The 20643-nt window shown below is 39.4% G+C and overlaps 1 protein-coding gene across 1 annotated transcript in view; it reads left to right on the forward strand.

Moving 5' to 3' along the window:
• Positions 1 to 20643, forward strand: part of NEBL (nebulette) — a gene marked incomplete at its 5' end in the record, with an annotated part of 48268 nt that overhangs the window by 23356 nt on the left and 4269 nt on the right. Inside the window, one exon of the mRNA XM_010292634.1 lies at positions 17334 to 17449. Within this exon, the coding sequence (XP_010290936.1) occupies positions 17334 to 17449 (116 nt within the window). The remainder of the gene's footprint in view (positions 1 to 17333; positions 17450 to 20643) is intronic.

The following is a 20643-nucleotide window of genomic DNA, read 5'->3' on the forward strand; positions in this document are numbered from 1 at the left end:
ATGTCTCTTCCTGTGATGATACAAAGTGGGCTTCGCAGTCCAGTGCATATTGTCTCTATATATCTGTTCTGATCTTTTTTGGCTCTATTCCAAACCATTTTAGCATTGCTTTGTCAGCTTGATTTGATTGCTAACAGATATTTTTTATTACTTGCCATATTGAGAATAGGAAATGGGTTTTATTTTCCCTATTGTTTTGGCACTAGCAAGCTTGCTTTTTGTGTCTCTATTTAAATCTATTGTTGTGGTGATGTGTTGAATAGATCTTTGCCAAGATCAACATATTTAAGCAAGATATTTCTTCCACTTTTGACCCAGCTGGCTAGCCAGGGTTTGAGCACTTGCAGACAGTTCCCATTGCCGGGGAGAAATAAATGCCAGAGCTAAGTAATTTGACATAATCCTAATGATTTACAAGAAAATGCCATTTCTGTGAACACACTCAGAAGAAAAGAGCAGCAGATAGCATCTTTACTCAAGAATACCATCCTTTTTCATGGCAACTTCCCATCCAAAATGTCCTTTGGCATATAACCACAAAGTGAGTTTGCCCTTGACCTTTATACAGTATCGTTTCTGGCATACCACAGTAAATGAGAACCAAATCCATTTTGCTGAGATTTCATGGCTGTTTCTCATGGATTTTGTACTTTTAGGTCTAGCAGTGTTTCTCACTGGTGATTGTTCAGTCATGTTGGTGCGCCAACATGAAAGACAGTTGGAGATTTGTGACCAGTTTTACAACCTCTAAGTGTCTTTGGCCTTACCTCATCATCTTTCAGATATTTCTGCATTGTTCAATCGCTAATTTATTATAGATACCTTTACTGATATTTGACCCACAATTCAAGTCTTCCACTGCCACTGCTGATGGAATTGTTCTTTAATCTTGGAATCGTTCTTTAATCACCTCTCCCAGCCCTTAGCTGGGTCTCTGGCTTTATACAAGATGTTAAAGGCTTATTCAGATCCAAATAACCCTCTCTCTTGTCTTTGGGGAATTTCAGTAACAACATCACAGGGAGGCTACTAATGTTGTTAACTAGAATTACCTCTTCCTATTTGATTCCCTGACCATTATTTTAGATGATGAGGTTGAGCTGAGCCAAATGTGCCTCCCAGGGAGTTTTTATTTTCCAAAAATCAGTAAATTTTTGCATGATGTAAGTTCAGGGAAATCCCTGTTCTCCCTTTTAGACTACTACAGGTAAAACTGGATAGGAAACAATTGAAGTGCTTTCCAGCAACCCTGATACAGGTGATGAACTTTTATTTTGATATTCTTTTTGAAATTACTTTTTAGCTTTGTCTGTCCTTTTTGCAGCTTCTCTCTGTTAGTGTTTTTCAAGGCTGACTTTATTACTTCATGGTATGATTGAATTTTTTTGCCATACTGCACAGAAGGTGTTGCACTAGAGCTTCTAGTCTACCTAAATGCTTTGCAATTAATTACTGCCCTAGCAAAGATTTCCTTTTTACCTGCAAGCCATTCTGTAGCACTTCCCAGAAACAGTTGGGTGCCACATTAGTTCTTTCAAAATTCTCAGCTGTTTTTCAAGTAGTAATTTTCAGCTTGGCTAAAGAGGAACAGAAGCTAATGATTTCTCTCTTTCAATCCTGCTTTCAACACTGGTGTTGCGACTTCTCAGCCATGGAGGTATTCATTCATTTTTGAGAGGGCTTTTCAGATTATTTTTGTCAGAAGGAGAAGCTGAGATATACAACTGTCAGATTTATTGTTGTTTATAATGACAGATCAGACAGTTCCTTCTTCACAGAACGCTGTAGAAAAAAAAGCAACAAGAGATAGTTTCTTTGCTTTCAGTTCAGGTCTTTCTAGACAGTATTGTGTCCAACAAATTTCTCAACTGGTGTTTTTTTTTTTTTATTTCTTTATGAAGTCTTTTATATATGTCACGATTATCTGTGAAGTCTTACACACTGTTTTTCTCCGAATTCTTTTTACACTCACTCTCTTGCTCCCCTTCCTTCCCTACAAGTAAGGTCCCACCCTGTTAGTTTGCAGTCAGGTACCAGGAGAGGATGATCTGGTTCATATGGCTCAACACCTATTACAGTCTTACATTATTCTGGACAGTTTTTGTATTTGTATTTCAACCATCTATTCCATGAAGGAGATGAATTGCTTTTACATTTAAGTCCTATTTACGTATAATTATGGAGTTTTCAGTGTCTGATGGCAGAAAGGAACACAGGTATCACCTAATTGGACTTCTTGTATTCACAGTCTCTACAGTGTTTCTCAGAAGTTGTGTGTAAGCATGTATTTTATAAAAATGTCTTCTCCTATTTTAAGGTCTCCATATAAAATCAATCTACTGTCTTTTGCTTTTTTTTACTTCAGCAAGTGAAAATATCATTGAGCTCACACCGTCATGGCTCAAGACTGTTTTGTTTAGTTCCCTTCCCCCAAAGGCAAGAGTAAAAATGCTTGAAAGTAGCATAAGTTCACAATATTGGAGACTTTTTTTTTTAAGGCTTGTTATTTTTGAACACTTTCTATATATATTCTTCTCAGTAGTTCCATCTCCAGAGACTGAGGTGGAGAAAGGACTTTTTAACACTAGAGTGTGTATATGTGGTACAACGTAAGATATGGAAATGAACTTGTGGTGTATGATCCAGTGCCAATCACAGAAACCAAGCTCAGTTGCTCAAAGCTGTGTGTCTGCAGGTATAGACAAAGAGTGGCAAGATAAAGTGAAGGCTGCAAGTAAATCTTTAAGGTTATTTAATATTTTTTTCAGGCCCAATGTTTGTAGTCAGCAAAGAAACTGAAACAGAAAGGAACAGGTTGTAGGCCATTAGGAGTGCTATTGTTTGAACTGCAGTGTGAACAGAGCCCTGCGAAGAGCAAGTGTCGTCTTTATGTATTATTGTGTACCACTGCCAATAGCCTTGCACTGTTGTACCAGCTCATGGAGAGGGCTTTTGTATCTCAGCCCGACACCGGCATTTTAAACACTGGTTTCAGGGATGTCTCCTTCTCTCCCCCTCGCAGACACCAATATCTGTGGCTCCATATGTAAAATGTTTATCTGTAGGATTTGCCTGAGGCTTTGACACCCACCCATTTGTACCACAGAAAATCCTAGAACCAAGGACTGTGCTGCTGCTTCTGCTCCTGGTTAGTCTGGTCAGAAGACAAACTAGTCAGGTGAAATGGAGAAAACTCTTCATTTCACGTGCTGGAATTGCAGAGAAGCTCCCTGGTATGTGGGCCAAGGAGTCTACTAGTGTTGGGAGAGTGGTAATACTCTTCTCTTGTGCCAATAGATGGAAGAAGAAGATGAAAGGAAACAGGATTTGGTTCCCTTCCTTGTCCTGTCCTTCCCATCGTTTTTTTATAAAAATCCCTCCTGTTTTGAGGATAGGATAAATCACCATTAGTAAAAGACCAGTCAAAGAAAAAAACAGGGAATGATACCTGGCTGCTCTTTATATTGTAATACAGAGATCTGTCTTCCATCTCCAGGTGTAGCTGGCAGGAATACAGGGTAGAAATCCTTCACCCCTGTTCATATTCATATTCAGCTGTTCGTATTCATTTTAAGATCAAGCAGAGTGACATAGCTGTTGTATTTTCTTCTCTGGCAGCCAAGGAAGAATGGTTCTTTTATGCTAGGTGGCTGAACTCCATTTCCGTAACGTTCCCTAGAGTCCGGGAATCAAACACAGCATTCGGAGGGAGAGGAATTTCACAGGAAGAACTATCGGCTTTTGTGGGTGTCTTGTCCCCTTTCAAGTGTATCAGCAGGCTGCACTGCCACAGAAGGCTGAGCACATCAAAACAATGCTCTGTGTACTCCCTCTTGGTAAGGGTCATATCCACACTTCTCTTATCCACCAGACTCTTACATCTTTCTGACGACTTTTTATTTTGGACTAGGTGGTGCTTTGTTTTTGCTGCTTTTACACGCAAGCCCCCAGCAGGTTTGCCAACCTGAAAGGTAATGTGTGGGGAAAAAACAGTCGTCGTCCACTCAGCAGCGTCGCGGTAAAACTGTGCTTTTCCATCTTGGTAATCAGATGATTTTATGTTCTTAAGTATATAATGTAGTACAAGTGCTTGCAGTCAGGTAATAAATACATCACCCATAAACCTCTTGTAATATTTTTGAACCCGGCTAAATACTTCTCTGTGTATATAATATGGGTAGAAGTGCATGCATGTGTTTGGTACCTATCTGATACCACAGATTATTTAGCATGAACAGTTTTCATTGTTAGAGAACTTACACTCCTTCAAAACTGGTGACTCTTGGTCTTCCATTTCCAAATAGATTTTGATGAAATTACATAGTTTCCTTTGTAAAGGTTTGCTGTAAGCACACTGTACTCCAAAAGAACCGGACTTGTTCAGGCAGCAAGACAGAGCTCCCTCCTTTCTGAAAACTACACCTTTCATTTGAAGGAGGTATATTTGGCTTTTTCAGCTTCTGTTTTCTGTTTTGCAGTAATTCCTCATGTTCAAATGTGCATAATTTAACTTTTTCTGATTAAAAATAATGATATTATAGATAGAGGAATATTTGAAAACAGTGGGAGGTTTCCTGGTGTTACAAAGGTGATACCTTTTCACCTCTAGATTTGAGGTAAGATGAAAAATTAGAAGCAAGGTTAGTTGTGAGAGTTTAGATTTCAGTTAGAAGCAAGGTGTGCATGTTCTTTACACATGTGCTAACTTCTATATAAGTTTCTGTGAAAAGAAGATTTCTGAGTACTTAATATATAATTTGATGTCCTCTGAATAATCCATTTCAGCCTTTTAAGCTGTGTAAGTCTAGGAATCCAGAATGGCAATGGGACCACATTTATGCACCGAGCTTGAGCACTATCAAATCTATCTGTCCTAGTGTGGACTATCAGACTTTTAGTATCCTCTGCTGAGTGCTTTGTTAATGCAGAACATGAAAAAAATTAGTCCAGAAAATTAGATTTCATTCTCTTCCACTACAAAGAGGTATGAAGTATCTGTAAAACCTGGGTTTTTTTTAATGTAAAATGTGAAACTTCATATAGCACTCCAAGTAAGGCCTAAGTTAAGTTTTGATTAAGGTTTGATTTAGGGCTCTGGGAATAAAACTAAATATCCCACATTGGTTGTAATACATTAAGATATAAGTCATGATTCATCTGAAAGCACATTTTCATTCAGTGTGTGTTCACTGAGGATGAGTTAATGTTCCAGGGAGAGCTTTACATTTCACACTTCCAAAATATTTTTGCTTAGATTGCTTCTGCCTATCTTTGATTCCTGTGCTTGTCTCCCACATGCGTGACATCTGGTAGCATCAAAAGGCAAGTTCCACACATCCAGGTGGAGGAGAATCCAGAAGAGATCTCATTTTCAATTTTGTAGCATGGCAGCAGTTCAGGAGATCCTTCTGTTAGCCTTGCCAGCAGGCTGAGTTTGATGTTCCCTTTCACTTTAAACAGTTAGTGAGCAGGAAGTGGAAGGGAAATTTCCAGCTGACTCAACAGTTGGAAGTGTTAATGGCTCCATTGGCAAGCAGTTGTCTCAGTTGTTGAGTGTGGTCCCCTAGAGCAGCTTTTGATACACTTCAGCGGATTTTATATCCAGCAGACAATAAATATCATTAGTAAAACTATGTGTAGTCACGTACTTGATCCTGGTTGATGCTGTCCTTCCAGCATTGCTCAGATCGGTTATACCCACTATGCAAAGAAATAGCTGCACAGAAATCGAAGCCCAGCTGCTGTGAGAACTTGCAGGCTTCTCTCTGTAATGCAAATGGGCAGCAGTTGATGTTCAGTAAATGTGAGTGAGTTCAAATTGTAACTGAAGGCGTGTGGTTAATGTAACATGTTAGCATAACCTTCATTTTACGAACTCTTTCAATTTGTGAGGAAGCCTAGAGCAAAAACCTGCCTATGCACAATTTAAGAAGGAATTGCAGCTTCCTGTGGTACCCTGTGGCCCCACTAGGACTGAGGATGCCTCGGGCTGGCTTTCAGACATTATATGCCTTCATAGATAAAATAATGTGGTGCAGCGTGAGAGGCAAGGAAAGGCATATTGTACTCTGTTTTCCCAGCTGGGATATGCCGCAGCTTAGGTGGAATGTCAGGCAAAAAATTCAGCTGGCGTTAAGGTTGGTTTGTCAGTGACACCAAATCCTGACTGCAGTTTGTATTCAGAACTCCAGAGCAGGATACCAGTCCCAGTCACCGCACCAGTAGGGGAAATGGGGATATGTACAAATATTATGATATACCAGCTGTTAAGAGGTACATAGGCGAAACATTTTGCATTTTACAGCTACCATTGAAGACTAATTCCAAAATAATATTCATAGCGGTTTCTGATATAATCCATATAAAATGAATGGGGGTAGTCCTTTTATATTTGAACTGCTTAGAACAATTTCTAAGACATAATATTAATGTAGAACATATATGTGGAAATACATGCATTAGAGGTTGTAGAGATTAGTTGAAGACCTCATCTTTTAGAAACTATAGTAAAAAAATTTTTTTTTCCACAATCTAGATAGGTCAATGAGTCTGAGCAAAAACAACCAGTCAAGCCCCTCCCCACTCCCATAGCATCTGTATAAACTGTGCTTCAAATATATAATCTGTTCTCCTCTAGTCCCAGTTCGTAATTCTTCTGTCCTTAGGTTGCAATAGAGTATTTAATGTATTAAATCTGCTTTTGTGAGGAAAATGAGTGAATTAAGCATCTAGGAAAGATTTTGTAGATTAATATTTAAAACATAGTTTTCTGTCAGTTGCACTACATTTAACTGCTGTGGAATATTCTGTTTTAATTATAATAACCCTAAAGTCACAGGATCATAGAATAGTTTGGGTTGGAATGGACCTTAAAGAGAATCTAGTTCCACCACCCCTGCCTTGGGCAGGGACAACTTCCACTAGAACAGGTTGCTTAAAGCCCCATCCAACCTGGCCTTGAACACTTCCAGGGATGGGGCATCAATAACTTCTCTGGGCAACTTGTTCCAGTGCCTCACCACCCTCATAATGAAGAAATGACCATTTAGGATTCAAAACTGATGACAAATAGGACTCCAGTTTTAGGATTAGAAGCCAGAGAGTTGAGGTAGTTTTATTTTACAGTGCTGTAGTAAGAACTGGTCAGTGGGATCTGGGAGGGGGATGAATGGTTTGTATTTTAAGTAAATTAAATTGTAAGTGAAGTAGATAGTTGTAACTGCCCATAAAATTCTAAATGTTGGATATAGAATCTATACAGTTTTTAAAATCCCAAAAACAATGGTTCATAGAAGCTGGATGAAGACAATAATTGTTCTCATTCATTCTAAATTGTAATTTTGTGTTGTGTTCACTTCCATTTTATCCTGTTTATAGCAAAAAACACAAAAACATGTCAGTATGAGTGAAGATTATAAACAGCCTTTTCCTATATTTTTAAAGGTGGGTAACCTTTTGAAACATTTTGCTTATTGGATTTCCTGGGAGATAATTTACCACCTTATTTTGTAACAAACACCTTTAGTTTTTGCATGAAAAAACTCATGTTTTAAGGGGCTGCTATGGAATTACATTTATCAGATCTGTCCTTCTGAGTGTTTATGGTCTTATAGTCCGAAATGGCCTTTCCAAAGGCAGTCTGGGGAAGCTGATGGCATTTTCTGTTCATCAAAATTGTCTGCTCTGCTAGGACAGGACTAGCTCGTGCTCTTTGCAGGCTATGAGGCTGCCCCACAGTCAGATGCAGTCACAGGCAGGTACTCTATGCGTTGTTTGAGGTCTCCTTCTCCTTTCCTGTTGGCAGAGCACAATATTACGTGTGTTTAATACTTTACAACTCTGTGATGTTTTACAACTACAGTAACGTGTTAATGATCACAAAGGCTTTTGAGTTATGACTCTGTAGCCTCCACCCCTGTTCCTCAGTAGAAATGATGCTCTGAGGAGTATCCACAGCGCATCTTGGCAGAAATCTTCCCTGTATTATCCTCTTTTGGTGAAGAACATAGATGTTCAGTTGATTGTCCTCTTTCTTTTAACATTGACAGTAAAAAGCAGGACGTCCTTGGTTTCTTTCATTTTTCTCTAGACTCTGATATTTAATACCTGCCTGCAGACATGACTTCTGGATACTGTGCTAGCCCTTTTGTGCAGTTCCTTTGAAGGGGAATGAAAGTCGTACTACTTTTATTTAAAGGAAAAATGTCCATGACAGACTTTTTTTTTCAGTGAAGAGATTTAGACACTTCAGAGAGGCCAGAATGGACCTCGAGAAATAGATTGCTGTGAAAAAAGAATATAATGGACCTGACTGATCCACTGTATCTCAAAATACGAAGAACTAAGGAGAAGGCCTGAATGACCAGACACGTAGTCCATTATGTACTAGAGAGGCAGTTTGCCAGCCGTTCTTCCACTGGACTAGCTAGCACTTCCCAAATTCCCACTCCATCTGCTACTGGGTGTATGATGGACTTATACAACACAGACCAGTATAACCAGTATTAATGTTATTGGCCATTCATACAAATCAGGAATTTTGGAACGGGTGAAATTTTTGTATGTTTGCTCTGTGGTGTAACCAAAATATAAGAGAGTCCCCCTCTAAACGGAAAACAACTTATGAATAAAATACAGGGTTCCATGTGGTGTGAGCACATTAGATGTTCTTTTTGTCATTCCTTTCAAAATTTCTTTGTTTTCTTTGATATATGCTAAACAGCTATGTGTGATCTTCTGTTGTAATTTCATTCAAAATCAGATTTTAATTTCTTATATTGAAACTGCTTTTAAGAGTTATAATTGTATGATTATGCATTTCCCATAATAATCTACTTCAGCTTACATGGTGGGTAGATACAGTTAGGCTTAATTATTGCTAGTTGACAAAATGGTGTTATAAAATAATGATGCTTAGAACAGTCTTAATCTAATCATGACACTAATGGAGTTTAGTTTAAAATATTTTTTTATCCATTGTAGTATGTCCATAAGTAGTCTTGAGAGTAGACACATTTTTTATTTTTTTGCATCATGAATAATTAATGTTAGTTATTTTAAATACAAGAGTAATAGTTCTGTTGAACACCACCCCCCCCATTTGTTTTCAAGCATTTAAAAATTGCGTGGTTTATTTCTTATATCTTTATAATTTAGGTTATGGAAACTTCCTAAGCTTGTAATGTTCTGAATTTGCCACTGACTCCAAGTAGTTCAGAGCTTCAATTCTAATGAGGTCAGTGAGCATGGCAGATATTTATTAGCACCCTGTGTGAATTAGGCCATACTTTCAGGTTGTTATTTCAACAACCTAATTATATCTGGGTTTGATATTCCAATTTACTAACTAATACTGAGTCCTGTAATGAGTAACACGCAGACAAACTGCTGCTTCTGACAGCACCACTGAGAGCAACAAGCCTGATAGCCCAGACATCCATGAAAGCAGCGTGACTGACAAGGAAAGGGCAAGAAAAAGAGGAAAAAAAAAAAAGACAAGAAATGAAGGGAAAGTTACTGCTACAAGAAAAAATGCCAAGATGCCTTACCATGTTGTTTTCTACTGTTCTAAAAACAGCACTGTTCTGTATCAGGTCTCACCATCTGCAGTCTTCAGGTTAGTGCTTTTTATATGCTTATGCAGTCTGACCTATTCCCAGTAAATTTGACTGTGCTGTGCTACTCTTTCTGACTGGAAAATAATAAAACTTTATAATAGATAAGAGTTATAATCAGTTTAGAGTATATGTTTCCATTTTCTAGCTTATTTGAAAAGTTAATGCTGAGCGATTTAACTTCAGAGGTGGCTGGGAGTTTTTCAATATTGTTCATCAGAAGAGAGCAGTTTAATGCCAAACTTCTTTATAGGAATGGATCACTTGCGATTAATTTCTTATTGGTTTGTTTTTTGCCCCAAAAAACCATTTTATTCAGTTTGGAGATTGCTAAAATTATAGTTTGACATTTTTGAATCAAAGAATCCAGTTTTATGTTGAAATATGCTTATTTTTGAAGAGGTAATTTTTGAAAATTATAAAAATTAAACTTACATCTTTTGAAATGATTGGCATAAAATTGTTTCTTTGCCTGATTTTTTAGGTTTATTTTTGCAGGTTTAAACCTTTGAGGTTTATTTGTTGGTTTTTTTTCTTTTCATCCCAATTTGGGACAGGAGCATTCTTGGCAATCAGTTCTGCACTGCAGAATTGTTACTGAGGTTTTCCTAATGTTATCTGTATCTGGCATATCTGTACTGTTCTGTTTGTTCTCCATACTCCTGTGACTGCTTTTTTCATCATGTCCTTTAGAGACTATCCCCTTGCTTTGTACCATTGGGATGCTGCAGATTTCTATTTCTCATCTCAGCCTCTTAACCATCTCTATCTCTGGCCAGTCCTTGCACACTCATTAAAGTCTTTAAGTTCTCTGAAATCTGTTTTTACTGTCAGGTAAACAGCTCTTGCTGGCTGCATTAGGCTTAACCTTCTCTAAACTTCCACTGTGACTTTATTCAAATAGTGTGGAGACCTAGGATGCAAGTAGTTGAAGAGTGCATGCCACATGCAACCACACAGGAGCATTCTGCATTACATGGGATGCATTGTTTGGAGCTGGGTGCTGGGGCATCTGGAGGGAAGCACCTGTGAGAGGCTCAGCTCTTTTGTGGTTTGAACTTGGAGGGAGCTTGGACAGAAGTGAGGTGCTTGTGGGGGCATACCTTGGCACAGCTGAGCTGATGTAGCAGTTTGCTGCCTTCTGCTGCCTGTGGCCTTGGGTACGTGGTCCTGCCTCCTCCCTTGCACTGCATCTGATCCCTTGCAGAGCTGAGTTAGCTCACCAAGCCAGCGGAAAAACAACCCAGCTGAGAGGAAGAGAAAGGGTGGTAGGAGCATGAGATTGCCTCAGCCAACTCCTGGAGCATCAATCTCAGATATGGAGTGGGAATCAAGGGTGGACTGCCTATAGCCTCGTTGACAGGTATCGCCTCACGACTCCTGCTGAGTTCTTCCAACACTCTTAACTTCAGCAGAGAATTATGTTTAGCACATCATCTTTAAAAGCCTGCTAAAAGCTCATCTGTCATAGCAATCGAGCCACTTTTCTTCTCTTTTTATGTCTTTCACATCCTATCCTCATTGTCTATCCTGCCTTGCTGCCAAAGTATCAAGGTTCTTGTTTCTGAGTAGCCTGTGATATGAGACTTCTTTAAAACTCTAATTAAATTCTTGGTTGACCTCCCTTTATCCTGCTGTTCATGCTTGGGCAGGATGTAAACTTCAGCAAAATAAATGCATTAGCCTTCTTCGAATCTCTCCTTAGAACTGTCTCTCAAGATACTTGTATCATTAACACAATGCTGGGCTGAGTTCATCTCAGGAGCTTAAATAGGAATATACACAGCATGGGAAATAAACAGGAGGAATTAGACGGTGTGTGGTAGCCCAAAGACATATACTGAAATCTCCATCCTGAGCTCAAAATTGACTGGACAAGGCCCTAAACAACCTAACCTAACTGCAAATTTGGCCCTGATTTTAAAAGGGACACAAACTACATCCTCTCTAGAGGTCTCTTCCAACCTTAATTTTTCTATCATGACCCTTCTTTTTTTTTATTGTTTGTTCTCTTGTACTCTATTGTTTTATGTTTTTCACTTTATTTCCTCTCTTTGAATTCAGGCTCTTTGAAACTGTGACTATGTTACTTACATATAGTACTTTTACATATTTTATATGTAAATATATTGAAAATATAACTTTAAGTGCATATATAAATAAATGTTCTTTTTAATTTCTTGTCTGTTTTTTTTCTCTCCATCTCTTTGGCATTCATTTTTCCTGTCCTTAATCAGGTTGATTAGTACTTTTTCATTAAAAGTCTTGCTGCAAATTTTGATGGGACAGCTCCTGGAGGGGAAGTACTATTTCAGCACATAAGGATAGCTGAATCAAACCCTGAGTGATGTCAGGTGCATTACTGTGGAAGTAATTTTGTTTTAGAAATGCTGAATTCAGTTAGATTCAGGAAAGAGGTGAAAACTGTTGATGGTATTCAAGTATGCCAGTCTTGATAGGTGATGATAATGTACCACTTTGTTCAAGGATGTGATTGGCAATACAAATTTTAACCCGAAACACTTTAGATATTTTAATGATGGGGAGCAGCAGCCAACATCTGGGGAAAGTGATAGAACAAAAAAATAAAGTACCAAGCAGAATTTTTAACCAAAGTTACCTCCATGACACTTTCTAGAGAACACCTTAAAAAGGTATCAGTTGTTATTATCCACCAGCTTCAATGGTGGATAGATTCACCAGATTCCACCAGATTCAATAATAGAATCATGGAATCATAGAATCATTGAGGTTGGAAAAGATCATCAAGTCCAACTGTCAACCCAACAACACCATGCCCATTAAACCATGTCCCGAAGTGCCATGTCTACACATTTTTTGAACACTTCCAGTGATAGTGACTCCACCACTTCCCTGAGCAGCCTGTTCGAATGCTTGACCACTCTTTCAGTAAAGAAATTTTTGCTCATATCCAATCTAAACCTCCCCTGGAGCAACTTGAGGGCATTTCCTGTTGTCCTAAATCTCAGCTCCGATGCCTGGAGCACCTCCTCCCTCTCCTTCTTCACTGACCTTGGTGTCTGCAGAGTTGTTTTCACATTCTCACTCCTCTATCTGGCTGCAAATGCAGTGAGCTGTTGTTTTTTCCCCTTCTAATCTATGTTATCCAAGAGGTGCTACCACTGTTGCTGATGGGCTTGGGCTTGGCCTTGGCCAGTGGCAGGTCTGTCTTGGAGCCGGCTGGCGCTGGCTCTATAGTTTACCCTAAGGCCGTATCTCCTTAGCTATGTAGTCTTGTAACTTGGACTGGGGGTCAAGGTGGTTGTGCAGTTTGGACAGTGACCCGTGCACATGAACAACGTGTGGGGTGTACCTGAATACCCCAGAAGCGTACTCTAGACCTACACCTCCCCACGTGTGATTGCATCACTACTTTGACAATGTTTTCTGCTGCACGGGACATAGCTGAGTAATTTCTAAGGGAAGGACAAAAGAAAAAAGGAACTGAAAGCTATGAGAGAGACTTTCTAAGACCATGAGGGCTGCTTTAGATGTTGCAACCTGTGGAAAATAAGGCAGCAGCAAGGCAAAACAGGGGAAGGACTTCAATATACGTGGTTCCCATAAGCAGCTTCATCTATTTTGGGGGAGCTAGTAATAATGTCAGTAACACAAGGAGGTATGATTCTGGCTCTATTGCAACTTTTGTGCTCCTGCAGCTTGATCATCCTCTTACAGACACTAGAATTAAGCACATCATAATCATTGTCTTTCTTTTTACTTCCTGCTCTCTCATGTTGCTGTTATTACAAAATGTTGCAATATTCTTATGAGTTCTCTGAAGTCATAGTAGCCTAGTAGTGAAAACATGAGATAACATCAACGCATAAAGTGAAATAAACACTTAAAACTGCATGATGTCTGTAAGAGGAAATTAAATTATTATTTTACATCTGGTCCGGTAAATAGCATGTAGTGTAATAAATGGCAAAAATGCATTAGTTAGTGGTGGGGATACACTGTTTTACCGTGGATTATTGAGGTTCTGCTGTACAAAAGAATGAAAGAGAGTTTAAGTATGGTTTTGATAAAACATTATGTCATGGAACCTGCCCTTTAAATGAATTTTTTTTTCAGCATAAACTTTTTTTTACCTTGTAGTTATAAATTGCTCTCTTAATTATTCCTTTCCTGTTTCCACAGTCTGACCTTTTTCTTTCCTGGTCCTTCTCAAAGCATGTCCTGATCGGTACACACTCTACAGATCCCGTTGTCTGCTGCAGCACATTCTTTCAGCTGCTTCTTTTTCTTGGAGGCTTCCTCTCTGTTTGCCTTTTATCATGTTCATTCATTTTTCTCTTTCTTTTCTCTGGGGAAGCCTATAAAGATATTGTTAGAGAAATATGATAAATTCCTTCAAGCAGATAATTTAAAATTAATATCTGGCTTGCTTGGTAAGTGGGACAAGGAAAAAAGTAAGTTTTGATACATCAGAATGCATCTGGTAAAGTCTTAATGCAACAAGAAAAAACATCCACCTGTACTTCTGGGAGCAATGGTCAGCCCTCAGCTCCCTCAGCAATAAATCTGGCTTCAGCTAAATGAATTTCATGTTCCACCACTGTATTTTATTGTTCCCTTAGGTTAACTAAAACCATTGCTTTTGCTGCTGCTGCAGTCAATGATGTTATAGACCTTTATACTTTGGTCTGAGCCAAAAGATTGCCGTTAACTATGGGTGATGATGAAGAAGAAAAGTCAAACCTCTTTTTCTGCATCATTTAATCTCACCTTGAATTATCTGTATGTCACCAGAAACACATCTCAGATGTTATCTCTTCACTGATCTGCTTATTTATGTGATTCCCACATTATCTTCCAAATAGACAACTATCTGGAGATTTCTTAACGATTTTTTGTAAAAAATTGCTAAAAACTTTTTCTTGCAGCCCCATTACAGTATTCTTTTAATGGAAAAAAAGGGTGAAATCAAGTGTCTTCAACACTGATATGCACTGATATATATGCTTATATGTATGATACCTAAATAAATGACTGGAAGATAAGTAGCAAAGCTAATACTAGAAATTCCTTCTTTTTGTTTGTATATAATCTTTTTCTAATACCTCAGCTTCTAATGCTTCCCAAAATTTCTTCTGCTTTGGAATAAATGCTTTATTTCTCTGGGTTTTTTTCTCTGGTTTCCATTGTTGCAGGTAAATCGGCAAACAGGTTTGCTGAGACAGTTTGACAGAATTCTCTCAGCTTGTGAGAAGCTGATTGCAAAAGAGGAAAACGTGTTTCAGACCTGCTGCTGACAGTTGTCACAGAGATGGGAGGCATGGGTTATCCTCCCCAAAATAAGCCTGTCGATTTAGAGGCTATAATGAAGCTGACCATCAGTAGGCTTGCTGCCTTACGCTGACAAGGGATGATTGGTAGAAATTGAGAAAGATCTGTTTTAAGGAGAAGGAATCAAGAGTAAAAAGTTTCTACCAGAGACTTCACTTCTCTTAGGAAGAAAGGGACTCTCAGCGTGTCTGGCCCTGCCAGGGACCAGGGAAAAGCTACCAGCCCTTTGTCGCTGCAGAGCAGGCAGAGTGCTGACTGATCAGCGGCCAATGTCGGCTTAAGATACTCCTTCCTATTAAGTTTAAAGTTCAAGCTGTGCTAAGTTTTCAAGCCACATGACCAATTTGCTACTGGTATGAGGAGATGAGAATCCATTTGCTTCTATGGACTGACCTACATTTATGCTGGTGGTGAATTAGGCAAAATATATTCATTCCGGCTTGGTCACAGAACCTTTGATTACATTATGTTTTTCTCTATTTTCTCATGAAGGGCTACATCTGGTCATGTAGGAATAGCTTGTAACAACACTGAAATATAAATTATTTGATGAACTACTTAGGACTATTCACTTAATGCATGATAATCCTGTGAACATGTTAACGAGCAGCAATTCTCTGATGATTAAACTGCTTTAAAATGTCTTTGTACTCATATGTCATTAGAATGAACTTGGCACTTCTAAAACATCCATTATTCATCATGTTCCAGTGTTGCATCTGACTGTGTATTGCTTTAATTTCACTCACTTAATAAAGCAATCTATTCATTACAATAGTTAGAAACATGTTTTCTAGATCAGAGAAACCCTTCTTAAATGTACAGCATTACTTATCTTTACAAGTATAGCAGAGCAAGAAATAACATCCCAAATTGTAATTACATGCTTAGTGCATTTAAATGTGCTAACTAGAACTAAATGGATGTTTTAAGAAAAAACTTTGTTGAAATCAATGATAGTGTTATTTGGGGAAGCAGGATAGGTAGAACACCTGGATGAAAGCACCAGGTTGACCTTTCTTTCCGAAATAGTTCAGCAAGCATTTTCTCAGTAATCCTTTTTCACATGCATTTATTATCCTGATCACTCAAGAAGCAGAGAAGGACACAGTGTTATTACTGTTTGAAGATTTTTGACTCATGGGCTGCATGGGCTCCATCTCCTATAGGCAAAACTTGGCTTTTGCCAGAGGATTTAGACAGAATACCAGCTAAATGGACCACTGGAAGAAGGATCAACAGAAATGTATTTTCAGTGTAGCTAAATGAGTTTCCAGTGAACTAGTAAAATTCTGGTAAATAACGGTGGGAGATGGACTAATCACCTTCATACAAGCCAGAAATCTTTATTCTTAGGGTGCACGAGAGTCTTGGAAAACATGCACAGATATGCGGTGACTAAAGTTTTAATCATTAGACTTTGAAAAGCACTTCAGTCTCTTAATTTTGCTTTAAAACTGCATCTTGGGCTTGCTAGGAAAATAGTGGATAGTCACCTGTTTTTCACAGATTTTTGATCTAACACATTTTTAACACATTCTGATTCAGTCTGTTGCCAAAGTAGGATGTTTGAACAGCTATGGAAGGTTTACAAATGCTTTCCTAGTAAGCAATAGAGGTAGAGAGTCCTTCGTGATTGTATTAACTCGTTCAACAGCTCTTGGTACAATAAAAATCAGCATATTAGTGATTAGCCTACCGAATTGTTAAAATAATGTAATTGTTAAAGTAATGTGAATAAAATATGTGTGAAAGAGATGGAACAATTATCTGGTAAGAGGAAGATACTGAAAGAGGTGGACTTGGAAAGATTTCAGTAACCATTGGTCTCTCTGTGTTTGGTTAAGAATGTTGATGGAACCTGAATAAACTAAGAAACTCAACTGTGGCCTCACATTTTACATGTCTGTCTCTTCTTGTGAATCACAGTCCTTCTTTGTTCATAGCCCAAGAAATAAGAGTTAGTTTGCAATGAGTTAGGAATGAATTGTGGAGAATTCTACTGAAGCATTTCAAAACTGTATTAGTATATAGCTTTTTTCATCAATCTTTCCTTATAAAATGGCAGTTTATGGAACATGATAGTGCGTCATCTGTGGCAGTATCAAAATTGAGTTAGTGGTGTCTCAAGATTTTGTATGCCATTTTTTGGTCAGGCTTCTACATTAAGCTTTTCCTTCCAACTAACCTTGGTAGTGTTCGTGGATATATTGCTATTTCTTTGGCTTCATTTATGTGTGATTCAACCTATGGAAGGCCTTAAGTTGTATATGGAAATCATTCCGAACTGTTTTGTAATGAGGAATTGTTATTTAGAAGGCAAATAATCTACAGTTTCTACAAAATGCTAGATCATGACTTTTTTTAAAACTTATATTAACATGTCTCTATTTCTTTGACACACAGCCCCTGTTCTCCCTGGGGCATATCAGCAAAGCCAGTCTCAAGGATACGGATACATGCACCAGACCAGTATGTCATCCATGAGGTCCATGCATTCACAGCCTCATTCAGCAGGTCTGGTGAGTATTGGATTTAAAGAATGATTTCATTTCATAGAATCATAGAATAGTTTGGGCTGGAAGGGACCATTAAAGGTCATCTAGTCCAACCCCCCTGCAATGAGCAGGGACATCTTCAACTAGATCAGGTTGCTCAGAGCCCCGTCCAACCTGACCTGGAATGTTTCCAGGGATGGGGCATCTACCACCTCTCTGGGCAACGTGTGCCAGTGTTTCACCACCCTCACTGTCAAAAATGTCTTCTTTATATCTAGTCTAAATCTAACTTCTTTTAGTTTAAAACCATTACCCCATGTCCTATCGCAACAGGCCCTGCTAAAAAGTTTGTCCCCATCTTTCTTATGGGTGCCCTTTAAGTACTGGAAGGCTGCAATAAGGTCTCCTTGGAGCCTTCTCTTCTCTATGCTGAACAACCCCAACTCTCTCAGTCTGTCCTCATAGCAGAGGTGTTCCATCCCTTGAATCATTTCTGTGGCCTCCTCTGGACCCGCTCCAACAGGTCCATGTCTTTCCTGTGCTGAGGGCTCCAGAGCTGGACGCAGGACTCCAGGTGGGGTCTCACCAGGGTGGAGTAGAGGGGCAGAATCACCTCTCTCAACCTGCTGGCCACGCTTCTTTTGATGCTGCCCAGGATGTGGTTGGCCTTCTGGGCTGTGAGCGCACATTGCTGCCTCATGGCCAGCTCTTCATGATTAACTGCTCTCAATTCCTTCATCCCCCAGCCTGTATTGATACAGGGGGTTGCCCTGACCCAGGTGCAGGACCCTGCACTAGGGCTTGTTGAACTTTGGTAAGCTTTGGTAAACAACATCATCAGCTGTTATTAAATCTCTTAAATGTGAATGAATTTGTCATCTTGAATAGTATAGTTGGACTATTTGACTGTCCTAGTCCTAAACGTAAGTAATAGTTCTCATGTATAAAAAAAGTTTAAGTGATTGAGGGCTGTGGCAAGAACCTTTATGTCAGAATGCACTAAAAAAATAATTTATGATTTCCAGAAGGCAGATAAATGACTGAATCTTCTACATTCTAAAAGAAATAGTAAATGCTTGGACAGTATTTTACAGGCTGAACTTCGATGCTTTGTGATGAATTAAGGCTCCTAGTGCTGGATGAAAACCACTGATCTCTTAAGATCACTCTGTTGGTTTAAATTTGTTTAAAATTTTTTGATTTGCTGATTTTCCACTAGCAGGCTTTGTGCCTATCTGTATTTTTCATCTCTGCTTCTATAAAGCTAGCTCGGTCTCCATATTGGTGTGCCCTTTCTAGTTCAACAGGGCATGCAGCCACTCGTGTGTCATACAAATTGAGTTACACAGCTGGGCTACTGAGAAGAAGCTTTATCATGAAACCATGGCCACAGCCATGAAGTTCTTCAGTGTGGGAGTGGGGATGGGAATGTAAACCTGGAGTGAATATTTCATTTTAGAACTAAATGGTTATGGAAGGAGAGCTGAATGGGTATTCAGCTGGATTTTTTAGGAAATTGAGCTTATTTTTTCTTTTTGAACTCTTTCTGTGTAAGTTCAGTTTTAGTGGTTATCGTATTTTTTTATCACATCACTTCCTAGAGATTTCATAGTTTGGATCCAGTCACCTTTTACCTTGAAAGTACTTACTCTTTTGAATGTATGTACATGTACTACCTCTGTCACCTTTTGAGAGATGAAGAAGCTTTTTTAGAGCTTGCTGAGTTGAAAAAAACTGTGTTCAAGATTAGCTGAAACTTGTATTTTTCTTAAGAAAAGAAGAAGACTTTCTTTTCTTAAGAAAGCATAAGAAGACAACGTTTTTCATAAGAGTGAAACCATGGCATTTTATATTGTGAAGATAGAATCATAGAATCATTAAGGTTGGAAAAGACCTCTAAGATCATCAAGTCCAGCCATCAACCCAACACCACCATGCCCATTAAACCATGTCCCAAAGTGCCATGTCTACACGTTTTTTGAACACCTCCAGTGATGGTGACTCCACCACCTCCCTGGGCAGCCTGTTCCAATGCTTGACCACTCTCTCAAGTGGTCAAGCATTGGAAAAAGAAATTTACCAGGAAAAAGAAATTTTTCTAGGAAAGAAATTTTTCCTAGTACCCAATCTAAACCTTCCCTGGTGCAACTTGAGGCCATTTCCTCTCATCCTATTGCTAGTTACTTGGGACAAGAGACCAAGACCCACCTCGCCACAACCCCCTTTCAGGTAGTTGTAGAGAGCAATAAGGTCTCCCCTCAGCCTCCTCCAGACTGAACAACCCAGTTCAGTCTGGCGTTCCCTCAGCCGCTCCTCATAAGACTTGTTCTCCAGACCCCTCACCAGCTTCCTTGCCCTTCTCTGGACACACTCCAGCGACTCAACGTCCTTCTTGTATTGAGGGGCCCAAAACTGAACACACTATTCAAGATGTGGCCTCACCAGTGCCGAGTACAGGGGCACAATCACTTCCATAATCCTGCTGACCACACTATTTCTGATACAGGCCAGGACGCTGTTGGCCTTCTTGGCCACCTGGGCACACTGTCAGCTCATGTTCAGCCGGCTGTCAACCAGCACCCCCAGGTCCTTTTCTGCTGGGCAGCTCATGGCATTCTGGGAGGTTTGGGTGCTTTCAGGCTTTCCAGTTTCTCAGCTGCTTGGGGACTGAGGTGGCTAACTGGCTAGGAAGTCTGGGGTCCAGATACCTGCATCTTTGGGAGAGCCAATAACCTGGGAAACTCTCTGGACACCTGCATGACAGCTGTGAGGCCACTGATACTGGAATTAGTGATTAATTTCCAAGGATATTGCAAAGCACTTGGGGAGCTGGCTGCTCCTTGAGGTAACTCTCAAAAGGACCAGAATCCGAAAAATGGGAGACCTGGAAGCCTGGGCTTTGCCAGCGGATTTGCTAGTCGGTGGGGAGCAAAGCAGCCTTCTAATCCAGCAGATGGAGAACGGAGATGCCTGCAAATCTCAAAATGCATTTAACAGCCTTGGCAGTTTTCTGGGCAGGTAGATGGCTAGTATTTCCCTGATATCTGTCTCCCAGTGACTTACCTGGTCAGCTGCCTGTTGAAACAATATCGTTTCAGTCATCCTGAGAATTATCATTTGGCTCTCCTTCCAGAACTGGGAATGGAAAGTTAATAAGGAAGGAAGTGAAATTAAAGCATTTAAAAAACAAAGGATTGACTGAGTGTCTCCTTTCCGCA

Source organism: Phaethon lepturus, unplaced genomic scaffold (genome assembly GCF_000687285.1).
Source record: "Phaethon lepturus isolate BGI_N335 unplaced genomic scaffold, ASM68728v1 scaffold13398, whole genome shotgun sequence".
NCBI classification, from domain to species: domain Eukaryota; kingdom Metazoa; phylum Chordata; class Aves; order Phaethontiformes; family Phaethontidae; genus Phaethon; species Phaethon lepturus.